Raw genomic sequence first — 24859 nt, forward strand, 5'->3', positions numbered from 1 at the left:
GAAAGTCTCGATACGCCAATTCCTCCGTGAACTTCACAATCGCTCGACGTGCCGTCACCAGCTCGACTCCATAAATGTTTATCACAGGGAAATGAAGCAACTCACACCAGCGCTATCTCTGGGTACCCAGCCCGGCCGGAAAATTCGAGGCCCACAGACTGAGCCCGCAGTACAGGGGGGAGAGGGACCCCCATCGTGAACTCCACGTCAGCACAGGCAGGCAGACACACACGCCCCCAATCGGCCAAACTGGCAAACAACCACCAACTGCCGGAGAGTGCAGGGAACACGTCCACCCTCCACGACAGCTAGCAGTCCACTCACAGATGGTTCACTAATACCAAAACGTATCGATTGCCTGCGTGACTGTTATAGAGATCAATCAAATGAGCTCATCTTCGATCTAACGATTCAGAAATCTCTGGGAATTCCTGCAGTGGGGCCTGTACCTTAAGGGTGCCCTTCCTTTTTTTTTTGCAATTCTGATATGATTTTACATATTTAACTACCTCGGATAACATTGCTGGAAAAAACTAATGACTTTGCTTTTATATATATTTTGTAAATACCTGGATGACCAACAATCTTAGACGCATTCACAAGTTTCAACGCTGGCTATCTTAATATGTCTGGAATAACCAACCGAAGTTCTTCACCATCTTTTTGAGCATTTACATAAAATAGTACACCTTCTTTCCGTTCAAAATCATTTATTGTTAAATTATGTTTCTTTGAAGGGTATTTTCCTTCTTGAGAAGGGAACATTTCCAAATGTTTAATAATTTCTTTCCATCTAAGTTCATTCATCTTGAATTCTTTCATTTTCTCACTTAGAATAGTTTCGATGTTAACCTTTACATTAATAGAAATGATGTTCCTGCTCAAAGTCTCTGGCACTACATGTGATGGCCCAGACTTGTAAAGGATCTGGAATGAGTGTGCCGGGAGTCCATGGGACCAACGTGACATACGCGAGCTCTTAGTTCTCTTCTTAAATATATGTGTGAGACCTCTGTGGTCTGTATGAAGGGCAAAATGACGTTGGAATAGATACGGTTCCAGGTATCTCTCTCCACAACTGCAAGTGCTTCCCTATCCTTAGCGGAATATCGCACTTCAGGGCCCTTAACCTTCCAACTGAAGTATGCTACCAAGTGGGGATGATTCTTAGAATTGCGCTGCGATTCAGCGCGATAAACAGCTTCCAATGGCGATGTCTCTGGCATCAGTGTGTACTTCCCACTCTTTATCAAAGTCAGGTACGGCTAATACTGGGGTAGTAATGAGTTGACTTCATTTTAGTATATGTTCTGGTTTCCAAAGAGATGAAATATTTTTCTTTGTAAGATCAGTCAAGGGGGCTGATCAGAACCCTCAATGTGGAGGCGGAAGTACCCGGCTGCCCCGAGAAACCTGCGCACATCCTTTGCAGTCATTATGGTGCCGTCCTTGGTATTTCAGCATTGGCACAGCTAGAATCTGGGCCAGGACGGATGCCATCTGTGCTCACCTGGAACTCCAGAAATTTGAATTTCTGAGATGCCAGACAACATTTCTGAACATTCAACTTGAAACCTGCTCAATCTAATTAAGTAAACGTCTCAGTCAAGTCCCATAAGTGCTCGTCAAACGTCCTGGAGAGACCACTATGTCATCCAGGTACGCTAATGAGTACCTTCCCAAGACTGGACTGAGGATGTAATTAATAGCCCCTCTGAAATGACGTATGGGCTGTCTTTAAGCGGAAATCCATACACCCTAATTGATAAGTATGCACGCCATCAGATAATACTGTCTTCCATCTGTCCTTATCAGCCACTGGTATAGCCCAATACACCGACTTTGCATCAAGAGTGGAGAAATACTTTGCTGCCCCGAACTAATCTATGATCTCCTGAATTCGGGGTGAAGATACACATCACCCTTTGTAATCTCGTTAACTTTCCTGTAATCCGCACCAGACCTGTAACTACCATTTTAGTAGTTACAGGTCGGAGCCGGTCGGCCGAGCGGACAGCACGCGGGACTTGTGATCCTGTGGTCCTGGGTTCGATCCCAGGTGCCGGCGAGAAACAATGGGCAGAGTTTCTTTCACCCTATGCCCCTGTTACCTAGCAGTAAAATAGGTACCTGGGTGTTAGTCAGCTGTCACGGGCTGCTTCCTGGGGGTGGAGGCCTGGTCGAGGACCGGGCCGCGGGGACACTAAAGCCCCGAAATCATCTCAAGATAACCATCCGGCTTGTGAACCAACACAACTGCAGACAGCCACGGGGAAGTACTAGATTCAATTACTTCCTGTTGTATCATTTTCTGACACTCATCTCTCATAACTTTCATAGCCAGTTCCGGGAGCCTCCACTGCCGAGTGTACTCTGGTGCATGGACACCTGTCGGAATAGTGTGCTCGATCCTATCAAGGAGACCAATCTGATAATCCTCAGTTGCAAACAATTTGGGGAATCTACATAAAATTCCTGGGCCTGACAGCAGAGTGGACAGTGCTTTGGAGTCGTAGTCCTGAGGTTCCGGGTTCGATCCCCGGTGGAGGATCGAACACCTTGCCCAATCGCAATCAGCAATGTTTCGACCCCTTTTGTGCAGACAAGGAGTAAGAAAATCTACTCAAGAAATCCATACCAAACAAATTATCCCCCGGGAATACAAGATTCTCAACAACAGTGCATGTGTGAGGGTGTGACTCCGCATTACCAATTTCAAAATTAATGGTGCCTTGAGTCAAGATGTCATTGTGCTGCCCATTAACTGCTGTTAAGTGTTTCCCATAATGCGTGAATGTCTCAATTTGCTGAAGGCAGAATTTTTAATTAATGTTGGCCTGACTTCCAGTGTCCACAAATGCTATCAAACTCAAACCATCAACCTTCACATCAAGTCGGTTTGCCATCATGAACACTGACCTGTCCTGAGTCTTCATTAACCCGTGCACTTGTGCATACATCCTTGTATGCACAATTCCAACATATTTCATTACAAATGTTCCGTCTACCAGGCGCAGGCTTGATACCTATACAAGCTATTTCCTGGGAGTCATCACTGGGAAGGGAGGTAGGAGGGGACAGAGTAGTGGAGGGGAGGTGAGAAGTGAGGTAGGGGGTTGGTAGCGGGTTGGGGGCTTGGTGGGGAGTTTGAGGGATTAGTGGAGGGTGCTTGGCTGACAACAGGAGAGAGGAGTGGTTGGAGGGGGATGGGGCTGAGCGTGAGAGTGAAAGTGGGAAGAGGGATTGGGGTTAGAGATAGGGTAAGAGGGAGCGATGATTGGGGAGGATTTGAGGGAAGGAAGGTTGGACGGGAAGGGGTTGAGGGGGTGGGGGGTCAGTGTAAACGGGGAGAGGTTGGTGAAGGCGGGGAGTTCAAGTCCACCGTCTTGGACTTCCTGCGGCTTCGCAGAAATGTTTCCCTAACCTGATTGACCATCTCTTCCGCCCGTCCAGATCCTTTTGTCCTGCTCAGACAGCCTTCCTCTTTGATCTTATTGTAACATGTCCAACTCTGCACTCCAGTTGGTGGATTTTTGGCGAATTGTCTCGCAAGTGCACGCTGCAGGGTTTAGTCGACTGTGTTTGAACATACTACAACACACAAAACTCCTTTCCGTTTCTAGTGAATGGTATTTCTATACCTGAAAAAAAAGAAACATTATACATAGAATTGTGAGTTGTTTCTACGCATGTTCTTAAAATTTGAGATCAAGTCAAAGAGAATTGGTCAAGTTATTTTATTTCAAAATTATATACATTTTTCTGAAACATCTTGTATTTGTTGATGGTAACATAGTGGGTGTGAGTTAGTGGTGCAGGGGGGACATTGTAGTGAGGGAAATATGTACTTAGTTGTTCTACTGTTGAATAAAATGTAGGTTATGCAGGTATTTACTTTGCTGGGAGTTCCATATATTGGATCAAACGAAACAATGGGTATAAATTGGATAAGTTTAAATTTAGGAAAGAGTTGAGTAAATACTGATTCGGTAACAGGGTTGTTGATTTGTGGAACCAATTACCGCATAACGTGGTGGAGGTGGGGTCTCTCGATTGTTTCAAGCGTGGGTTACACATGTTTATGAGTGGGATTGGGTGGTTATAGATAGGAGCTGCCTCGTATGGGTCAATAGACCACCTGCAGCTACCTTTATTCTTATGTTCTTATGATCCGTTTGTTTAGACTCTGGGAATATCAAATGTATATTTATTTCCTGGTGTGATGATCATGGGTTCTATTACATCCATCTAGGATTAGTATTAGAAGAATAAGACTTTGTAAGTGTAAATGACACACGAGAATGTGTGAATGTTTGGTATCTTTAGGAACTGGTGTGTGTGTGTTGTTTGAAGACAGAATTTGCTATAGTTCTGATAGCTGGTTTTTTGCGGGGTAATAATGGGCTTGAGATAATTTGGGGAGGTTGAACCTATGCACCTACCTATCTACCCTAAGGTAGATAGGGTTAGATTAGTGAGTAGCCTAGTGTAAGCGTAGAGTGAGGTACATAAAGGCTAATTATTTTCATAAACATCATTATCAATAACATTATTGAGAAAATCATTTAAGAGCCATGCAGAGGATTCGAACCTGTATCATAGGTACAGCCAAACCGTCAGCCTTAAATTACTGAACTACGCATGACTCCAGTTGCTTTTCTCACTGATATATAACGTTAATGAGATTTATTTCTACATTATTATTATTATTATTATTATTATTATTATTATTCAATTGTGATAATGCTGAAGGGTGTAGAAGTACACCCTGTATGAGGTGTGTGGCGTTGGGTGTACACACACTGTGTTATGTGCTGGGAATTATAGTCATGTAAGTCATTATAAATATGATGTTGTTGGTGTGTGATGTGTGATGATGTTCTCATCCTCTCTTGGTATTCCTTGCATCCCTCAACGGATCTGCTCCGCCTGGTTGGTCTGCTCCTGCTGCTGCTGCCTCTGCTCCTTGTCGAACTGGGGGTCCGTGTGTCTGCTGGAGCTACCGTTGATGTTTCTACTGACAATTCTGTGGTCATGATTCCCACGATCGTTGAATTGGCTACTGCATCTCTGATCTTGAGTTGATGGTGTTAATTTGTCAATATAACGAACGTCACATTTTGGTCGTCACTTCTGGTGGTGGTGGTGGTGGTGGTGGTGGTGGTGGTGGTGGTGATGGTGGTGGTGGTGCTGGTGCTGCGGCTGCTGCTGCGGCTGCTGGTGCTGCTGCTGCGGCTGCTGCGGCTGTTGCTGCTGCTGCTGCTCTTGCTGCTGCTGCTCTTGCTGCTGCTGCTGCTGCTGCTGCTGCTCTTGCTGCTGCTGCTCTTGCTGCTGCTGCTGCTGCTCTTGCTGCTGCTGCTGCTGCTGCTGCTGCTGCTGCTCTTGCTGCTGCTGCTCTTGCTGCTGCTGCTGCTGCTCTTGCTGCTGCTGCTGCTCTTGCTGCTGCTGCTGCTGCTGCTGCTGCTCTTGCTGCTGCTGCTGCTGCTGCTGCTGCTGCTGCTGCTGCTGCTCTTGCTGCTGCTGCTGCTGCTGCTGCTGCTGCTGCTGCTGCTGCTTGAATGTTGGTGCACCCTCTCCCACCTTACAGGGGAGTTCTCGACCTTGCTGGCCAGCTTCCACCTCCAGCGACACATGGGTAACTTCATGATCACAGTGTACGGTCCGTGTGTGCTGCTGGTGGTGCTCTCCTGGGTGTCCTTCTGGCTCAACCGTGAAGCCACCTCCGATCGCATCTCTCTAGGTCAGTGTCCAACCTCATCCTTTTTAGCGAGGTGTCCAACAGCTTCTCTAGGCCATTGTCCACGTGCATCTCCTGGTCAGTGTCCAAGTGCACCTCGAGGTAAGTGTCCAAGTGCATCTCCTGGTCAATGTCCAAGTGCACTTCGAGGTAAGTGTCCAAGTGCATCTCCTGGTCAATGTCCAAGTGTATCTCGAGGTAAGTGTCCAAGTGCATCTCCTGGTCAATGTCCAAGTGCATCTCGAGGTAAGTGTCCACGTGCATCTCCTGGTCAGTGTCCAAGTGCATCTCGAGGTAAGTGCCCAGCTGCATAATTTTAGTCAAGTGTACAAGTGTATCTTTCTAGGCAAATGTCTAACCGCAATTGTCTATTTAAAGGCCCAAACTGTAAGTCTCTAGACAAGGTGTCCATCCACGTATTTCTAGATCAGTGCCCAATCATGTCTACTCAATGATATATATCCAGTGGCATCTCTCTAGGCGCGTGTCCAATCCCATGTTTCTTGACGAGTCGACGATGAGTCCTTATACGTGAAGAACTTAACTACTTGTCTCTAGGTAAGTGTGTTTGCTATATAGTGTCTATATGTAGGTAAGTGTCTATGTAGATAATTGTCTATGTAAGTGTCTGTGTGTATGTACGTGTCTGTGTAGAAAAATATGTCTTTTGGTGAGTACTTAAAGAAGGTCCTTTGAAAATAAGTACCTTATAAGTAGTAAAATAAGTGAAAATAAGTACCTTAGTCTTCCTCTTAACGCTGCACTTAAATCATATCAATTCAGAATTCAGGAAGTGTTGTATTTTATCTTTGAAACAAAGTTAAGCCAATATATTTAAACCCACGCTTGTTTACGCTCTCTCATCAGGACGGAGAACGGGGGAATTAGTCTTTTCCTTAGCAATGGCAAGGAAAATGTTCAAATAATTCCTTAACCATGACTAGGGAAAATTACCAGACAATTCCTTAACTTTGGCTGGGAAAATGTTCAAATAATTCCTTAACCATGACTAGGGAAAATTACCAGACAATTCCTTAACTTTGGCTGGGAAAATGTTCAAATAATTCTTTAACACTGTCTAGGAAAACATTCAAATAATTCTTTAACACTGTCTAGGAAAATTACCAGACAATTCCTTAACTTTGGCAAGGAAAATGTTCAAATAATTCCTTAACCATGACTAGGGAAAATAGTCAAGGAAACCAATTTGCATAATTTCATTACTAGACAGGAAGTGATCAAGGTAGCTGTTATTGATGTGATTCAGAACAATATTATGAAAGAAGAACAAAGCCAACTTGATGACCTGATCACTCCAGCCTAACTGTGGCACAATTAGGAGGGTGACAGGTCAGAGTCAGGTCAAGTGTGTGACCTCACAAACTACTGGCTGTAGGCCAGCTCATATTTCTCTCTTCATGCTGATGAGGACAAAATTATGAATTGATATAACAGTATATTTTATTTTTTTGAAGTTTAAAATGCAGTACAATGCTGTCATTGTACTGTATTTCCTGTATTTCCCTAATACAGTACAATGACAGCATTTTAAAGTGCATTATGTGTATTTATTGAAACTGATAGTTGATTTCATGCATAATTCATGTGTTAGTTCAAAATACATTTCTTGTAAGGTATCTATGTTAGTAAATGTTCCTCTTTGAACACAATCATCCACACCCCTGAACGCAATCATCCACACCCCTGAACACAATCATCCACACCCCTGAACACAATCATCCACACCCCTGAACGCAATCATCCACACCCCTGAACACAATCATCCACACCCCTGAACACAATCATCCACACCCCTGAACACAATCATCCACACCCCTGAACGCAATCATTCACACCCCTGAACACAATCATCCACACCCCTGAACACAATCATCCACACCCCTGAACACAATCATCCACACCCCTACTCCACACCATCTTGCCTCCTGACGGTGGCTCCTGCTTCAGGTATCACGACGGTGCTGACTATGACGTTCCTGGGACTGGAGGCGAGGACAGACCTGCCCAAGGTGCCCTACTCCACGGCCCTCGACCTCTTCGTCTGGCTCTCCTACGGGTTCATCTTCGCTACCATCATTGAGGTGAGTTGGGAATACTTAAGACTTGAGCCAGTGGGGGAAATGTTCTTGTAACTCCGAGGGAAGACTGTTACGACCCTGGGTTCTTCAGTGGAAACCAGAGGTCAAAATTTAACTAATTAAGCTACGTTAGAGTAGGAAATCGCAACCCGATGTGGCTTTGTTGTATCTTCCCTGCCAGACGTAAGACTATTCTTGTTTCTCAAAGAGCATTTAGAGACAAATAACTATACCATTTTGTCGTGTTCATAGCCAACGGCACCATCCGTTTGTATGGGCTGCGTTTCATGCGCCAGCGGTATGTAAACAACAGATATACAGCATACAGGACGCCCGCCAAGCTTGGACGCTGCTAATCATGTATCGTTATAAGTATTAAAGTCAGTAACCAAGCCATGGCTTTATATCAACCTTACAACCAAGACTTTCTCAGCAACACACAACATCACACATATTGCCCAAATGAGCCACAGAGATATTAGAAAGAACTTTTTTTAGTGTCAGAGTGGTTGACAAATGGAATGCATTAGGAAGTGATGTGGTGGAGGCTGACTCCATACACAGTTTCAAGTGTAGACATGATAGAGCCCAATAGGCTCAGGAACCTGTACACCTGTTGATTGACGGTTGAGAGGCGGGAACAAAGAGCCAGAGCTCAACCCCCGCAAGCACAACTAGGTGAGTATATTACTGGGCATCCAAACTTAGCTGTTGGTTTGAGGAAAGTTTATATAGTAGTACAATATAAAATGCAGATTTGGATAGCATTATTCGTCATAATCTATTTGTAAATATGTATGTATATATGTCGTACCTAGTAGCCAGAACGCACTTGTCAGCCTACTATGCAAGGCCCGATTTGCCTAATAAGCCAGGTTTTCCTGAATAAATATATTTTCTCTATTTTTTTCTTATGAAATGATAAAGCTACCCATTTCATTATGTATGAGGTCAATTTTTTTTTATTGGAGTTAAAATTAACGTAGATATATGACCGAACCTAACCAACCCTACCTAACCTAACCTAACCTATCTTTATAGGTTAGGTTAGGTTAGGTAGCCGAAAAAGTTAGGTTAGGTTAGGTTAGGTAGTCGAAAAACAATTAATTCATGAAAACTTGGCTTATTAAGCAAATCGGGCCTTGCATAGTAGGCTGAGAAGTGCGTTCTGGCTACTAGGTACGTCATATATATATATATATATATATATATATATATATATATATATATATATATATATATATATATATATATATGGTATTAATTTGACTTGCTTTTATTGGTAAGATCTGTCAGTGATCTTATTGACAGATCACTGAGAGTAATTAATTTCTGTCAGAAATGTAGTTAATAATCCACTAACAGTGGATTAATCCCAACTCTTGATTAAAGAGACGGTTTTTTGCACCGATGAAGACACAGTATTTGTCTATTATTTTGTTGCCATTACTGCATATTATTATCCTTGACTTTATGTATATAACTAAGTTCAGTTAATATTAAAGTATAACTCAAAGTCAACATTGTCGTGGCATTTAATAATTTTGTTTATGTACAATCAATTATTTCTTATTACCCTCTCAAGACTGAATAGATTCCAGAACTCTTAAGTAGGTTTAATTTGAATTTTACTTGTTGGGCTTAAGACTTAACCTCAGGAGGGTTATTAAGGCCAACCAGAAAGTTTACTTTTGTCCTGAATATAGTCTAGGCCTAAAGTAAACTGGCAGTGTTTACATGAAGAAGTGTGGGTACACCTCTCAGTGTATATATGGTCATATGATTTATTTATTTATTTATTTATTTATTTATTTTCAAAAATGTAGATTGGGTTGTCAGAGTACTTAACATTGGTGTTTGAGCGTTTCGGTTTAATATATTAATATTCATGAACAAATCCACAAGGGCCGTGACGAGGATTCGAACCTGCGTCCGGGAGCATCCCCTTGTGGATTTGTTCATTTGATGCATCACGTTATTGTGATTTCTGAGTGTATTAATATTCTTCCTTAAATATGACGAGAACTATCTGCAATATTCTGCAATAAAACGTGTCATGTATTGAACAAAATGAGAACGGTCCTGTGGCTTGAAGCTCTCAGGAGCTCCCAACATCTCCTAAACCATAATTTTATTGACGTAATTTAGGTGTATCTGTATTTATGCAGATAACTGAGACTATATCAAAGGTTACACAGTGTGTGTCAAGAGCCAGCTGTGTGATACTAAGGTACCTGGACATTTATACAGCTGCCCTAGACTATATGAAGGGTTGCACAGTGTGTGTCAAGAGCCAGCTGTGTGATACTAAGGTACCTGGACATTTATACAGCTGCCCTAGACTATATGAAGGGTTACATAGTGTGTGTCAAGAGCCAGCTGTGTTATACTAAGGTACCTGGAGATTTATACAGCTGCCCTAGACTATATGAAGGGTTACATAGTGTGGGTCAATAGCCAGCTGTGTTATACTAAGGTACCTGGAGATTTATACAGCTGCCCTAAACTATATGAAGGGTTACACAGTGTGTGTCAAGAGCCAGCTGTGTGACACTAAAACAAATTACATCTCACAGGACGGTTAGTCATCCAAGGGATGACATCATTAGACTGCTCAGGCAAATTTTGGATGGATCTCCCAGGTCTGGAATAGGATTTTATAGAACACGCCTGGAAGGTGTTCCAGCACCCACCTGGATGGTGTTCCAGCATCCATCTAGATGGTGTTCCAGCACCCACCTGGATGGTGTTCCAGCACCCACCTGGATGGTGTTCCAGCACCCACCTGGATGGTGTTCCAGCACCCACCTGGATGGTGTTCCAGCACCCACCTGGATGGTGTTCCAGCACCCACCTGGATGGTGTTCCAGCACCCACCTGGATGGTGTTCCAGCACCCACCTGGATGGTGTTCCAGCACCCACCTGGATGGTGTTCCAGCACCCACCTGGATGGTGTTCCAGCACCCACCTGGATGGTGTTCCAGCACCCACCTGGATGGTGTTCCAGCACCCACCTGGATGGTGTTCCAGCACCCACCTGGATGGTGTTCCAGCACCCACCTGGATGGTGTTCCAGCACCCACCTGGATGGTGTTCCAGCACCCACCTGGATGGTGTTCCAGCACCCACCTGGATGGTGTTCCAGCACCCACCTGGATGGTGTTCCAGCACCCACCTGGATGGTGTTCCAGCACCCACCTGGATGGTGTTCCAGCACCCACCTGGATGGTGTTCCAGCACCCACCTGGATGGTGTTCCAGCACCCACCTGGATGGTGTTCCAGCACCCACCTGGATGGTGTTCCAGCACCCACCTGGATGGTGTTCCAGCACCCACCTGGATGGTGTTCCAGCACCCACCTGGATGGTGTTCCAGCACCCACCTGGATGGTGTTCCAGCACCCACCTGGATGGTGTTCCAGCACCCACCTGGATGGTGTTCCAGCACCCACCTGGATGGTGTTCCAGCACCCACCTGGATGGTGTTGCAGCACCCACCTGGATGGTGTTCCAGCACCCACCTGGATGGTGTTCTAGCACCCACCTGGATGGTGTTCTAGCATCCACCTGCATGGTGTTCCAGCACCCACCTGGATGGTGTTCCAGCACCCACCTGGATGGTGTTCCAGCACCCACCTGGATGGTGTTCCAGCACCCACCTGGATGGTGTTCCAGCACCCACCTGGATGGTGTTCCAGCACCCACCTGGATGGTGTTCCAGCACCCACCTGGATGGTGTTCCAGCACCCACCTGGATGGTGTTCCAGCACCCACCTGGATGGTGTTCCAGCACCCACCTGGATGGTGTTCCAGCACCCACCTGGATGGTGTTCCAGCACCCACCTGGATGGTGTTCCAGCACCCACCTGGATGGTGTTCCAGCACCCACCTGGATGGTGTTCCAGCACCCACCTGGATGGTGTTCCAGCACCCACCTGGATGGTGTTCCAGCACCCACCTGGATGGTGTTCCAGCACCCACCTGGATGGTGTTCCAGCACCCACCTGGATGGTGTTCCAGCACCCACCTGGATGGTGTTCCAGCACCCACCTGGATGGTGTTCCAGCACCCACCTGGATGGTGTTCCAGCACCCACCTGGATGGTGTTCCAGCACCCACCTGGATGGTGTTCCAGCACCCACCTGGATGGTGTTCCAGCACCCACCTGGATGGTGTTCCAGCACCCACCTGGATGGTGTTCCAGCACCCACCTGGATGGTGTTCCAGCACCCACCTGGATGGTGTTCCAGCACCCACCTGGATGGTGTTCCAGCACCCACCTGGATGGTGTTCCAGCACCCACCTGGATGGTGTTCCAGCACCCACCTGGATGGTGTTCCAGCACCCACCTGGATGGTGTTCCAGCACCCACCTGGATGGTGTTCCAGCACCCACCTGGATGGTGTTCCAGCACCCACCTGGATGGTGTTCCAGCACCCACCTGGATGGTGTTCCAGCACCCACCTGGATGGTGTTCCAGCACCCACCTGGATGGTGTTCCAGCACCCACCTGGATGGTGTTCCAGCACCCACCTGGATGGTGTTCCAGCACCCACCTGTAGGAAGTAATTAACACAAGACTGCAGACAATATGGCCGCACCTAAAGCATACTGAGCAGTACCAGTTCAGTTCCTGCACAGGACACAAGTGTTTAGGCAACGTTGAATTTCTCCTTTGTCAACCTATCAGTAAATTCATACCTGGAAGTTAGGCAACTGTTGTGCCGGCAGGGGGATGGAAATAGCCTCGGCTACCATCCTCTTTTGTCCGGTCGTGTTGGTCGAGCGGCTAAGGTGTCCTGTACGCCAACAGAGTGCTCCTGGCAGTATGGGTTCGAGTCACTTCTGGAGTGTGAGTTTTCAGTTGCATATAGTCCTGGGGACCATTCAGGTTTGTTCGCCTGAATGGCGAACATATATATATATATATATATATATATATATATATATATATATATATATATATATATATATATATATATATATATATATATATATATAATGTGTGTGTGTGTGTACTCATCAATGTGATTTTTTGTATTGCTATTGCGTGCCAAGTTTCTGGAATCGATACTTTGTGTTAGCGAGAGACTCCATCAGGAACCAGTCCATCTTAAAAACAGTTGTAGGCTATTGTTTTGATGTGCGGCATTGTGGGAGAATTCATTCTTATACAAATTGGTCATTGGAGAGGGAATAATGAGCCTCCAGCGTTGTTTTCACAATTCCAGGATACGTTATCAATTGCTTACGCCGAACGTGAGGCACCTGAAGTGCACGGAATATTGTTTGACAGCCCAGGTTCACCTGCAGATCAATGAGCTCCTCATTCAAGTTGTCATTATGACTCATGTCTGCCAGGAAGGGCTGATGAATACTGTTGAATACTGAATAATGGGTTGTCTGGATATGTCTGATCTTTGGAAGACTGTCAGGGTAATCTCAAGGTGCGTGAGGTGTTTAACAATATTTTCTCCAAGCATGAGACTAATATTATTATCCCCCAGCAACTCATCCAAGATTGGAATGTTTTCCCTCATTCCCTGCTTGGACTCGACGCTTCCAGAGGGAGATCTTCTTGAAGGCGTCTACCTTCTCTGGTAGTCTACCCTATCATGGCTCGGGCGCCAGCCGTACAGACACATGGCTGCCTTCTCTCGCTTGATCTAATGTTTCTCAAAAACTCGTCTAAGACCTGTAATATAGCTGCTCCCTTGGCTGTTATTTGCAAAGCCTTGATGTAACGGATATATGCAATCAGTTGATTTATGTCGGAAACATTAGTTGATCCGTCCAACTGCAGGCCCATGGATGTGGGATTGTTGACCAGACCACACATTAGAAGGTGAAGGGACGACGACGTTTCACAATCAACTTGAGAATGGTCCAGGACGGACCGAAACGTCGTCGTCCCCCCTTCACCTTCTAGTGTGTGGTCTGGTCAACATAATTTAGTCACGTTATTGTGACTCATCGCCTGCATGTGGGACTGTCCTTAATTTCCTGACAAACTTGGTGCAAGTTGTTGGTTGCAGATCTGCAACTCTCCCTGCGATGACATCGTTGGACAGAGGGACTTCCCTTCATGTTCTTAGCTGCCTCTGTTCTCAGAATTATTTCCACCATACGAACGGTTCAAAGCTGCACTGTGTTTTTCGGAGCTGAATGCGAAAAAATCGTCCTGATACATTAGTATATCTTCACGTCAGAAGCGTGAAGATGTGGCTGCTTTGGTGGTTTGGATCCAAGTTGGGACAGTGGACCTTCCTGATCATATTTCGCTCTCTTGGTCTACAAAGCTCCGAGAGTGTGTTCATGTCCTTTGCCTGGAGCTCTCGAAATCTAGCAGGCTGGAAATTCTAGCTGCAAGTAGTGAAATGACAGGTGATGCACTCCACCCGGTCCTGACCTCCCCCCTACCATCCAAGAGAGCAGTGAAGCCACACGTGACAGTCCTCCCTCCAATCGAGTGTCTTCGGCATGTCTTCAGTGTGCATGACCTCTCACACCTGTGCCTCTCACACCTGTGCCTCTCACACCTGTACCTCTCACACCTGTGCCTCTCACACCTGTGCCTCTCACACCTGTGCCTCTCACACCTGTGCCTCTAACACCTGTGCCTCTCACACCTGTGGACAAAACAACACCTGTTACCAGCAGAAAGCAACACGCAAAATTCGACAACTGATCATCAATATATAATTGTTTTGATTTTAGGTCTTAAGGAACCTTTCACACAAAAACGACACACTGACGTTAACAGCAACAAACAAAACCCAATGGCCTGGTGCGAGGAAGTTGGGCGGCTGGTGGCGGACATTTTGTGACTCGGTGTGCTGGTGTGTTCATGTGTTGCTGGCGTGTTCAGTTGACCGTCCAAGTGGTTGGGCACTATTCCTTCCCCACCGTCCTATCCCAAATCCTTATATCTTGGCCCCTTCCCAGTGCCCTATAGTCGTAACGGCTTGGCGCTTTCCCCCTGATAATTCCCTCCCTCCCCCAGTACAGCAGCGCGCTCTCCAACACTAATACTCATTTGCCACGTGTGAGACCAATAGTCTATGTTTACGTCGCTTTCTAATATCTGACACACCAATGTGACTTGTAACTTTGTGCTCTAGTTTAGCAACAGTAGTGAATATTGTTACTGCAACACTGCAAACCAGGCATGACAGGGCGGACCTCATTGAAACCTTTAAAATACTGAACAAGTTTGAGGATGTTGATCCGGACAACTTCTTCAGAAGATCAGATGTAACACAAACAAGGAGCAACGGTTTCAAGCTCAACAAGCCACAATGCAGAACTGAGAACAGGAGATGCTTTTTCACCGACTGAGTGAAAAAGTAACATTTAGGCTGGACGGTAGAGCGACGGTCTCGCTTCATGGAGGTCGGCGTTCAATCCCCGACCGTCCAAGTAGTTGGGTACTATTCCTTTTCCCTCGTCCCATCCCAAAGCCTTATCCTGACCCCTTCTCAGTGCTATATAGTCGAAATGGCTTGGCGCTTTCCCCCTGATACTTCCCTCCCTCACCCACAGGGTTATTAACTCGTGGAACAGCCTACCCGCCGAAGCCGTAAATGCCAAAACTGTGTTGGGTTTTTAAATTCAAATGGAAAAGATCATCAGGGCATATTGGCGGGACTTTTGATAAGCCGCCGGCTTCCTGTCCTCGTCGAGGCCACTAGGCTTGGTGGCCTCTCAGGTAAATTCAGGTGTTATGTAGTGCAACGTGTTGGCTTCACTTGTACTTGTGTTATCTGTTGCTGTTTTGCATCCTAATCACCAACAGTAATGAAATCAAAGGCGGTTTTTCCTATCGTTTAGTCATAATTGCAAGACAAATTATTATTTTCAACAGAAAATACGCTTTCAAAATCATCTGTCAAATTATTGTTGTCTCTGCTTCATTGTAAACATTTTCTTTTACGTTGAGCATCAGTTGAATGAGAGAGAACGGTTGTGATTTTTAGGCAGGACTGATGTAGAAAGAGTTACGGCTATCATAATTTACCTGATGGCCACTAACACTCTAGTGGCCTCGATGAGGTCAGAAAACCGATGGCTTGTCAAAGGTACGTTGACGAAGGTTGTCACTTCAGGGTTGTATTACACTTACATACAGATGTGAAATTTTAGGATGGCGTTTAAGCGTCCAAAATCTAAGAGCTAGAGGAGGATAAATTAATACTCTCAGAAACATTTCTAGTGTCACAAGAAAAGATAAATAAATTAAAACATGCAGGCGATGAGTCACAATAGCGTGGCTAAAGTATGATGACCAGACAACACACTAGAAGGTGAAGGGACGACGACGTTTCGGTCCGTCCTGGACCGAAATTCTCAAGTCCTGGATTCTCAAGTCGATTGTGATCGACTTGAGAATGATCCAGGACGGACCGAAACGTCGTCGTCCCTTCACCTTCTAGTGTGTGGTCTGGTCATAAATTAAAATATCATATAAATAGATTTTTATATTATTGAGCCTTGCGTCGGGTATATTTTCTTCCTGTAACCTTTCTTGTTGTGTCCACAGTTCGCCTTCGTCCATGTCTTCACCAAGGTCGGGTCCGGCGAGGTCTACCTGTCTCAGGCCAGCTCTGAGGCCGACTCCTCGGACGACGACCTCTACCAGGATGATGACGATGGCTTGGAGGATGAGCAGGCAGAGGTGAGGTATGACAGGATCCACACACACGAACCTCACATATCCCTGGAAGACAGAGGAGTAAGGGGAGACATGATGACCACCTACAAAATTCTCAGGGGAATTGACAGGGTGGACAAAGACAAACTCTTCAGCACGGGTGGAACACGAACAAGGGGACACAGGTGGAAACTTAGTACCCAAATGAGCCACAGACATTAGAATGTTTTTGTTCAGAGTCAGAGTAGTTAACAAATGTAATGCATTATGTGGTGATATGGTGGAGGCTGACTCCATACACAGTTTCAAGTGTAGATATGATAGAGCCCAGTAGGCTCCGGAACCTGTACATCAGTAGATTGACAGTTGAGAGGCAGGACCAAAGAGCCAGAGCTCAACCCCTGTAAGCCCAACTAGGTGAGTACACACACACACACATACACACATCCACAGGGGCCTGTGGCTGAGTGAACAGCGCTCGGCACTCATAATCCTAGGGACTGGGGATCGATCCCTGGCAATGGCAAAAACAAATGGGCAGAGTTTCTTTCACCCTGATGCGAGCGTTCACATTACATTTCACCTTTGTAAATGCACATTAATGACACTGTAAAAGATTCTCCGAACACTTTAAGTAGGACAGATGTAAGTCTGTGTATTTATGTAGGAAGGTTAGATTTGCATTATATAAGTACTACAATAAGTTGATTGTTCAATAAATCACTGAACTATATGTTGAACAGATCTCTAACCCGGTCCATGGAGGACAGAAGAAAATGTATATATGCTGGTTAGCATTGTAAATGTGTGGCCACGTCTGTGGTAGGAAATAATAAAAGCAAAAATACTCAACAATTCAAGTCAAGTGAGCAGACGAAGGCTCTGGAACACAGTTGCCTCCAGCTTTACCCTCCAATCACGGTTATCTTGAGGTTATCTTGAGATGATTTCGGGGCTTTTAGTGTCCCCGCGGCCCGGTCCTCGACCAGGCCTCCACCCCCAGGAAGCAGCCCGTGACAGCTGACTAACAACCAGGTACCTATTTTACTCTCAATTCCTCAATTACTCTCTAATTAGAGGGTGAATCAAATTGTAACTAAATATTTAATAGCTTATATCTAATGGAAAACTAACATTAATTTCATAAAATAGATCAGTTTCTATGCTGAGGTTTCTCATGAGTTGATGCAGGATTGCAGTTCTTAGCTTGCAGTATTAGTTTAGTAACATCGATGCAATTTATATTGAACCCTTGTTTTAGTTAAACAGATGAGAGAGAAGGTGAGATATGGGGGTTTGAGGGAAAGGAGAAGATAGTGAGATGGCAAAGAGAGAGAGAGAAAGAGCGAAAGAGAGAGAGAGAGAGAGAGAGAGAGAGAGAGAGAGAGAGAGAGAGAGAGAGAGAGAGAGAGAGAGAGAGTGTGTGTGTGTGTACTCACCTAGTTGTACTCACCTAGTTGTGTTTGCGGGGGATGAGCTCTGGCTCTTTGGTCCCGCCTCTCAACCGTCAATCAACAGGTGTACAGATTCCTGAGCCTATCGGGCTCTGTCATATCTACACTTGAAACTGTGTATGGAGTCAGCCTCCACCACATCACCCCCTAATGCATTCCATTTGTCAACCACTCTGACACTAAAAAAGTTCTTTCTAATATCTCTGTGGCTCATTTGGGCACTCAGTTTCCACCTGTGTCCCCTTGTGCGTGTTCCCCTTGTGTTAAATAGACTGTCTTTATCTACCCTATCAATCCCCTTCAGAATCTTGAATGTGGTGATCATGTCCCCCCTAACTCTTCTGTCTTCCAGCGAAGTGAGGTTTAATTCCCGTAGTCTCTCCTCGTAGCTCATACCTCTCAGCTCGGGTACTAGTCTGGTGGCAAACCTTTGAACCTTTTCCAGTTTAGTCTTATCCTTGACTAGATATGGACTCCATGCTGGGGCTGCATACTCCAGGATTGGCCTGACATATGTGGTATACAAAGTTCTGAATGATTCTTTACACAAGTTTCTGAATGCCGTTCGTATGTTGGCCAGCCTGGCATATGCCGCTGATGTTATCCGCTTGATATGTGCTGCAGGAGACAGGTCTGGCGTGATATCAACCCCCAAGTCTTTTTCCTTCTCTGACTCCTGAAGAATTTCCTCTCCCAGATGATACCTTGTATCTGGCCTCCTGCTGCCTACACCTATCTTCATTACATTACATTTGGTTGGGTTAAACTCTAACAACCATTTGTTCGACCATTCCTTCAGCTTGTCTAGGTCTTCTTGAAGCCTCAAACAGTCCTCTTCTGTTTTAATCCTTCTCATAATTTTAGCATCGTCCGCAAACATTGAGAGAAATGAATCGATACCCTCCAATCATGATACCCTCCTGATACCACCACGACAACTACCTCCTTCCCCTTGATACCACCATGACAACTACCTCCTTCCCCCCTGATACCACCAGGACAACTACCTCCATCCCCCCTGATACCACCACGACAACTACCTTCATCCCCCCTGATACCACCACGACAACTACCTCCTTCCCCCTGATACCACCACGACAACTACCTTCATCCCCCCTGATACCACCACGACAACTACCTTCATCCCCCCTGATACCACCACGACAACTACCTCCTTCCCCCTGATACCACCACGACAACTACCTTCATCCCCCCTAATACCACCACGACAACTACCTCCTTCCCCCCTGATACCACCAGGACAGCTACCTCCATCCCCCCTGATACCACCACGACAACTACCTCCATCCCCCCTGATACCACCAGGATAACTACCTCCATCCCCCCCCCTGATACCACCAGGATAACTACCTCCATCCCCCCTGATACCACCAGGATAACTACCTCCATCCCCCCCCCTGATACCACCAGGACAACTACCTCCATCCCCCCTGATACCACCACCTCTCTTCCCTAACCCGCACCACACCCAGGTGTACTGCTCTAGGAATGGCGATACTCCCCAAGTCAACTGATAGGGGAGAGAATGATATCAACTGATGATATACTCTTCACCACGTGAAGAGTTGGGTGATACTGCTAGGAGCGCGAGTAAGTATGGTGGGTGTATTGGGTATGTATGGTGGGTGTAGTGGGTATGTATGGTGGGGTGTAGTGGGTATGTATGGTGGGTGTAGTGGGTATGTATGGTGGGGTGTAGTGGGTATGTATGGTGGGGTGTAGTGGGTATGTATGGTGGGGTGTAGTGGGTATGTATGGTGGGTGTAGTGGGTATGTATGGTGGGTGTAGTGGGTATGTATGGTGGGGTGTAGTGGGTATGTATGGTGGGGTGTAGTGGGTATGTATGGTGGGGTGTAGTGGGTATGTATGGTGGGGTGTAGTGGGTATGTATGGTAGGTGTAGTGGGTATGTATGGTGGGGTGTAGTGGGTATGTATGGTGGGGTGTAGTGGGTATGTATGGTGGGGTGTAGTGGGTATGTATGGTGGGGTGTAGTGGGTATGTATGGTGGGGTGTAGTGGGTATGTATGGTAGGTGTAGTGGGTATGTATGGTGGGGTGTAGTGGGTATGTATTGTAGGTGTAGTGGGTATGTATGGTGGGTATAGTGGGTATGTATGGTGGGCATAGTGGCTAAGTATGGTGGGCATAGTGGGTATGTATGGTGGGCATAGTGGGTATGTACTCACCTAGTTGTGTGTGTGTGTGTGTGTGTGTACTCACCTATATGTACTCACCTATATGTGCTTGCAGGATCGAGCATTGACTCTTGGATCCCGCCTTTCTAGCTATCGGTTGTTTACAGCAATGACTCCTGTCCCATTTCCCTATCATACCTAGTTTTAAAAGTATGAATAGTATTTGCTTCCACAACCTGTTCCCCAAGTGCATTCCATTTTTCTACTACTCTCACGCTAAAAGAAAACTTCCTAACATCTCTGTGACTCATCTGAGTTTCCAGTTTCCACCCATGTCCCCTCGTTCTGTTATTATTACGTGTGAACATTTCATCTATTTCCACTTTGTCAATTCCCCTGAGTATTTTATATGTCCCTATCATATCTCCTCTCTCCCTTCTTTTCTCTAGTGTCGTAAGGTTCAGTTCCTTCAGCCGCTCTTCATATCCCATCCCTCGTAGCTCTGGGACAAGCCTCGTCGCAAACCTCTGAACCTTCTCCAGTTTCTTTATGTGTTTCTTCAGGTGGGGGCTCCATGATGGCGCAGCATACTCTAAGACGGGTCTCACGTAGGCAGTGTAAAGCGCCCTAAAAGCTTCCTCATTTAGGTTTCTGAATGAAGTTCTAATTTTCGCCAGTGTAGAGTACGCTGCTGTCGTTATCCTATTTATATGTGCCTCAGGAGTTAGATTAGGTGTCACATCCACTCCCAGGTCTCTTTCTCGAATCGTTACAGGTAGGCTGTTCCCCTTCATTGTGTACTGTCCCTTTGGTCTCCTGTCACCTGATCCCATTTCCATAACTTTACATTTACTGGTGTTAAACTCCAGTAGCCATTTCCCTGACCATCTCTGCAGCCTGTTTAAGTCCTCTTGGAGGATCCTACAATCCTCGTCTGTCACAACTCTTCTCATTAATTTTGCGTCATCTGCAAACATTGTGTGTGTGTGTGTGTGTGTGTGTGTGTGTGTGTGTGTGTGTGTGTGTGTGTGTGTGTGTGTGTGTGTGTGTGTGTGTGTGTGTGTGTGGAGAGGAGGGATGGTGAGGGAGAGACATTGGAGGGAGTGGGAATAACTAGGCACGCACACCTCAACGTTTTGCAAGACAGTACATCATCTTCCCTACCGTGCAGCCTGTAGCAGTGTGCCTGTCCGTGACGGAGAGGGAGGTGGGGGCTTGCCCTGGCACGGGCCCCAACGGTGTCGGCACCTCCTCCAGGCCCAAGACTCCTCCCTTCAGGGACGCCAGGTTCTCCTTCTTCAGCAGACTGGCGGGTCTCTGCGGCAGGGAGAAGGCAAGGACCCACAGCACAACCATAGAGACCATAGACCAGCTTAAGGTGAGAGAAGAGGAGTAGAAGAGAGATAGATAGAGACAAAAAGATAGAGGATGAGAGAGAGATAGAGATAGACAGAGAGAGATATGAAACAGATTAACTAGAAACAAGATTTTTTGTCATTTAGTCGTGTAAGAATGTCAAAAAACTTGCGCAGTATTCATCACAACTTATACTAAGTGTCAAGTAATCAGTCAACTTAATGTGTGTTATTCAGCATGATTTATGTAGGAAGTAACTGATTGGTACATATTTATATCGCTGAGCAAGAACGTATCTTTTATCCATGAGAGGGTTGTGGCTGGCAGTCTGCCTGAAACCTGCGAGTAAGATTCTTCTCACTGTTTTGCCTCTCCCGGGGCCCCCACCTTCTTGCAGGAGGTGCGTCGAGCAGTGCAGCGACACCAGAGGAAGGCGCAAGCGGAGGCAGACGACGCCGAAGCCCGTCGCTGGACCCAAGACTCGAGGAGCGGCAAGAGGACCAACCCCAGCAACAAACTCCTCCAGATGAACTCCGTCTCCAACATCGACGAGATCTCCCGCATCCTTTTCCCCCTCTCGTTCCTCTGCATCAACTTCCTCTATTGGTACACCTTCCTCTCCCACAACCCCTGGCCGCCTGACTACCTCTAAACTCCTCTGTACTCCTATTTTTTTTTGTATAATCTGGTATTTTCTGATGATGTGTCCCAATACTGAAGCAAATTCTTGAAAAGCTGATGTGACGCACTTTGCCCAGGGGTAAATATTACTTTCTCTAATGTAAGTCACTTCCTGGTGTGAGCCACACATTCTGTAAGTTTTCCTTATGTAAACAATACAATTTTTTGCTATAATCCGCTTGCCTTTTAGCGTAAAACAATATATTTTCTTCTTTATAATCTGTCCTGATGCCACTGACTTCTGTGTCTGTTTCAATGCGAGGCACCATAAGTGCAAGTGCACCATAAGTGCAAGTGCACCATAAGTGCAAGTGCACCATAAGTGCAAGTGCACCATAAGTGCAAGTGCACCATAAGTGCAAGTGCACCATAAGTGCAAGTGCACCATAAGTGCAAGTGCACCATAAGTGCAAGTGCACCATAAGTGCAAGTGCACCATAAGTGCAAGTGCACCATAAGTGCAAGTGCACCATAAGTGCAAGTGCACCATAAGTGCAAGTGCACCATAAGTGCAAGTCATTCTTACTGTGGGAAGGTGTTACTATAGTTTCCCATGGTAAGAAATACACTAGAGAGCCCAAGGTAAGTTTTACACTTACTACAGCACTTACAGCAGGAGAATACACCATGGTGGCTTACCATGCATGCTTCTCTATACTAAGTGTTACCGAAAGAAGCTGCCTCGTATGGACCAATAATCTTTCTGTATTATCTTATATTCGAATGTTTTTATCTTGAAATATGGTTCAGATTTAACTATAGGCTCCGAATGGCATAACTGAGATGAGGTCACTATAAACAATACGTTTTGTGTAGTGTGATACTGTAGGCCTCCGCCCGTCCAGCTTAGAGTAACTGTTGCCACTGGCATCGTGAATGGCTGTGGAGGAACGCAGCAGAATTAGTCGTCCTGTGTCAACTCTTGCAAAACAGGTCTAAAGATATATAATATTGATATGGTCTATATGGTAATATTTTTGTATATACCGTGCATGTGGTAATATTGTATGTGTACATATATATATATATATATATATATATATATATATATATATATATATATATATATATATATATATATATATATGTCGTACCTAGTAGCCAGAACTCACTTCTCAGCCTACTATTCAAGGCCCGATTTGCCTAATAAGCCAAGTTTTCCTGAATTAATATATTTACTATAATTTTTTTCTTATGAAATGATAAAGCAACCCTTTTCTCTATGTATGAGGTCAATTTTTTTTTATTGGAGTTAAAATTAACGTAGATATATGACCGAACCTAACCAACCCTACCTAACCTAACCTAACCTATATTTATAGGTAAGGTTAGGTTAGGTAGCCAAAAAAAGCTAGGTTAGGTTAGGTTAGGTAGGTTAGGTAGACGAAAAAACATTAATTCATGAAAACTTGGCTTATTAGGCAAAACGGGCCTTGAATAGTAGGCTGAGAAGTGCGTTCTGGCTATTAGGTACGACATATATATATATATATATATATATATATATATATATATATATATATATATTAAATTAATTACACTGTAGAACCAACATCTGTAGTGGCCTCATCGGGGACAGGAAGCCAGCAGCTTAGTCACAGATCCCTCCATCCGTTGTTCCTAAGGAGTTTTATAAAACGTACTGAGAGTAAAGTAACAAGATTTTATACCTGGAGAGAGTTCTGTGAGTTTATCTACTCCCCTGAAGCCAGGCTCGACTTGTGATAACTTGGTCCAACAGGCTGTTGCTTGGCGCGGCCCGCAGGCCCACTACACCCTGGTTGGTCTGGCACTTCCTGTACGAACTTATCTGTATATTTTGTCCTGATCACTTGCACTTCTGTTCATGCAGGTCGGTGTTCAGTCCCCCGACCGTCCAAGTGTGTGTGTGTGTGTATGTGTGTGTGTGTGTGTGTGTGTGTGTGTGTGTGTGTGTGTGTGTGTGTGTGTGTGTGTGTGTGCTGGGGGAGGCAGGGAAGGTGGGAGCTGAGGACGAAGATGGTGAGAGTGTGAAGATGTTCCCAGTGATGAGGATAGTGTGTGTTGATAGTTACATTGATTGTGGAAGACTGGGAAGGTGTGGGTGTGTGTGGTTGAATTTGAGTGTCGTTTGTGGTGAAGACGACCCGGGCACCGCCGGGTTCCCCATCTAGTATCTATAGACCTCCGATATCCTATCCACTCAGTCTGTCTTTCGAGAAGGGAGCAAGTATGTACCTGGTTATCCCACAACATCACACTGTAATCCAGGAAAATTAGGCAATTTTTTCTATTTGTTAATCAGTTTGGAAATATTAGACTTTCTTCTTACTCTTGGCTCCATGTTTTGTGCCTTTTTGTGTTCTCTTAAACCTTGAGCCAAATAGACATCCCAACCCACACACACACATCTCTTTGTCTGTTTTGGTTGGTTGTCTTATTTCACCATTCTCAAGTCGACAATCGACTTGAGAATGGTCCAGGACGGACCGAAACGTCGTCGTCCCTTCACCTTCTAGTGTGTGGTCTGGTCATCATACTTTAGCCACGTAATTGTGACTCGTCGCCTGCTTATTTCACCATTTTCTCTTTTGCTTATTTCCTCCCTTTTCTGATGACTTTGTTTAGCTGTCATTAGTCATTATTACACTGTTCCTTCTTATCCATTTGCTACCTCGGTGTTCATGCTTTACTTCTCCACTTTCCCCTCGTCTCCTTTCCCCTCACCTTCACTCCTGCCTCGTA

At 45.5% G+C, this 24859-nt stretch overlaps 1 protein-coding gene across 1 annotated transcript in view; it reads left to right on the forward strand.

The window, feature by feature from the left end:
- Positions 1–23162, forward strand: part of LOC123771142 (gamma-aminobutyric acid receptor alpha-like) — a 57150-nt gene extending 33988 nt beyond the window's left edge. The window contains exons 6-10 of the mRNA XM_069324249.1: positions 5588–5740; positions 7706–7839; positions 16376–16510; positions 21270–21476; positions 21852–23162. Coding sequence (XP_069180350.1) covers positions 5588–5740; positions 7706–7839; positions 16376–16510; positions 21270–21476; positions 21852–22106 — 884 coding nt within the window. The 3' untranslated portion in view covers positions 22107–23162. The remainder of the gene's footprint in view (positions 1–5587; positions 5741–7705; positions 7840–16375; positions 16511–21269; positions 21477–21851) is intronic.
- The last annotated feature ends 1697 nt before the right edge of the window (positions 23163–24859 follow it).

The sequence above is a fragment of the Procambarus clarkii genome, chromosome 14 (genome assembly GCF_040958095.1).
Source record: "Procambarus clarkii isolate CNS0578487 chromosome 14, FALCON_Pclarkii_2.0, whole genome shotgun sequence".
Lineage (NCBI taxonomy): Eukaryota > Metazoa > Arthropoda > Malacostraca > Decapoda > Cambaridae > Procambarus > Procambarus clarkii.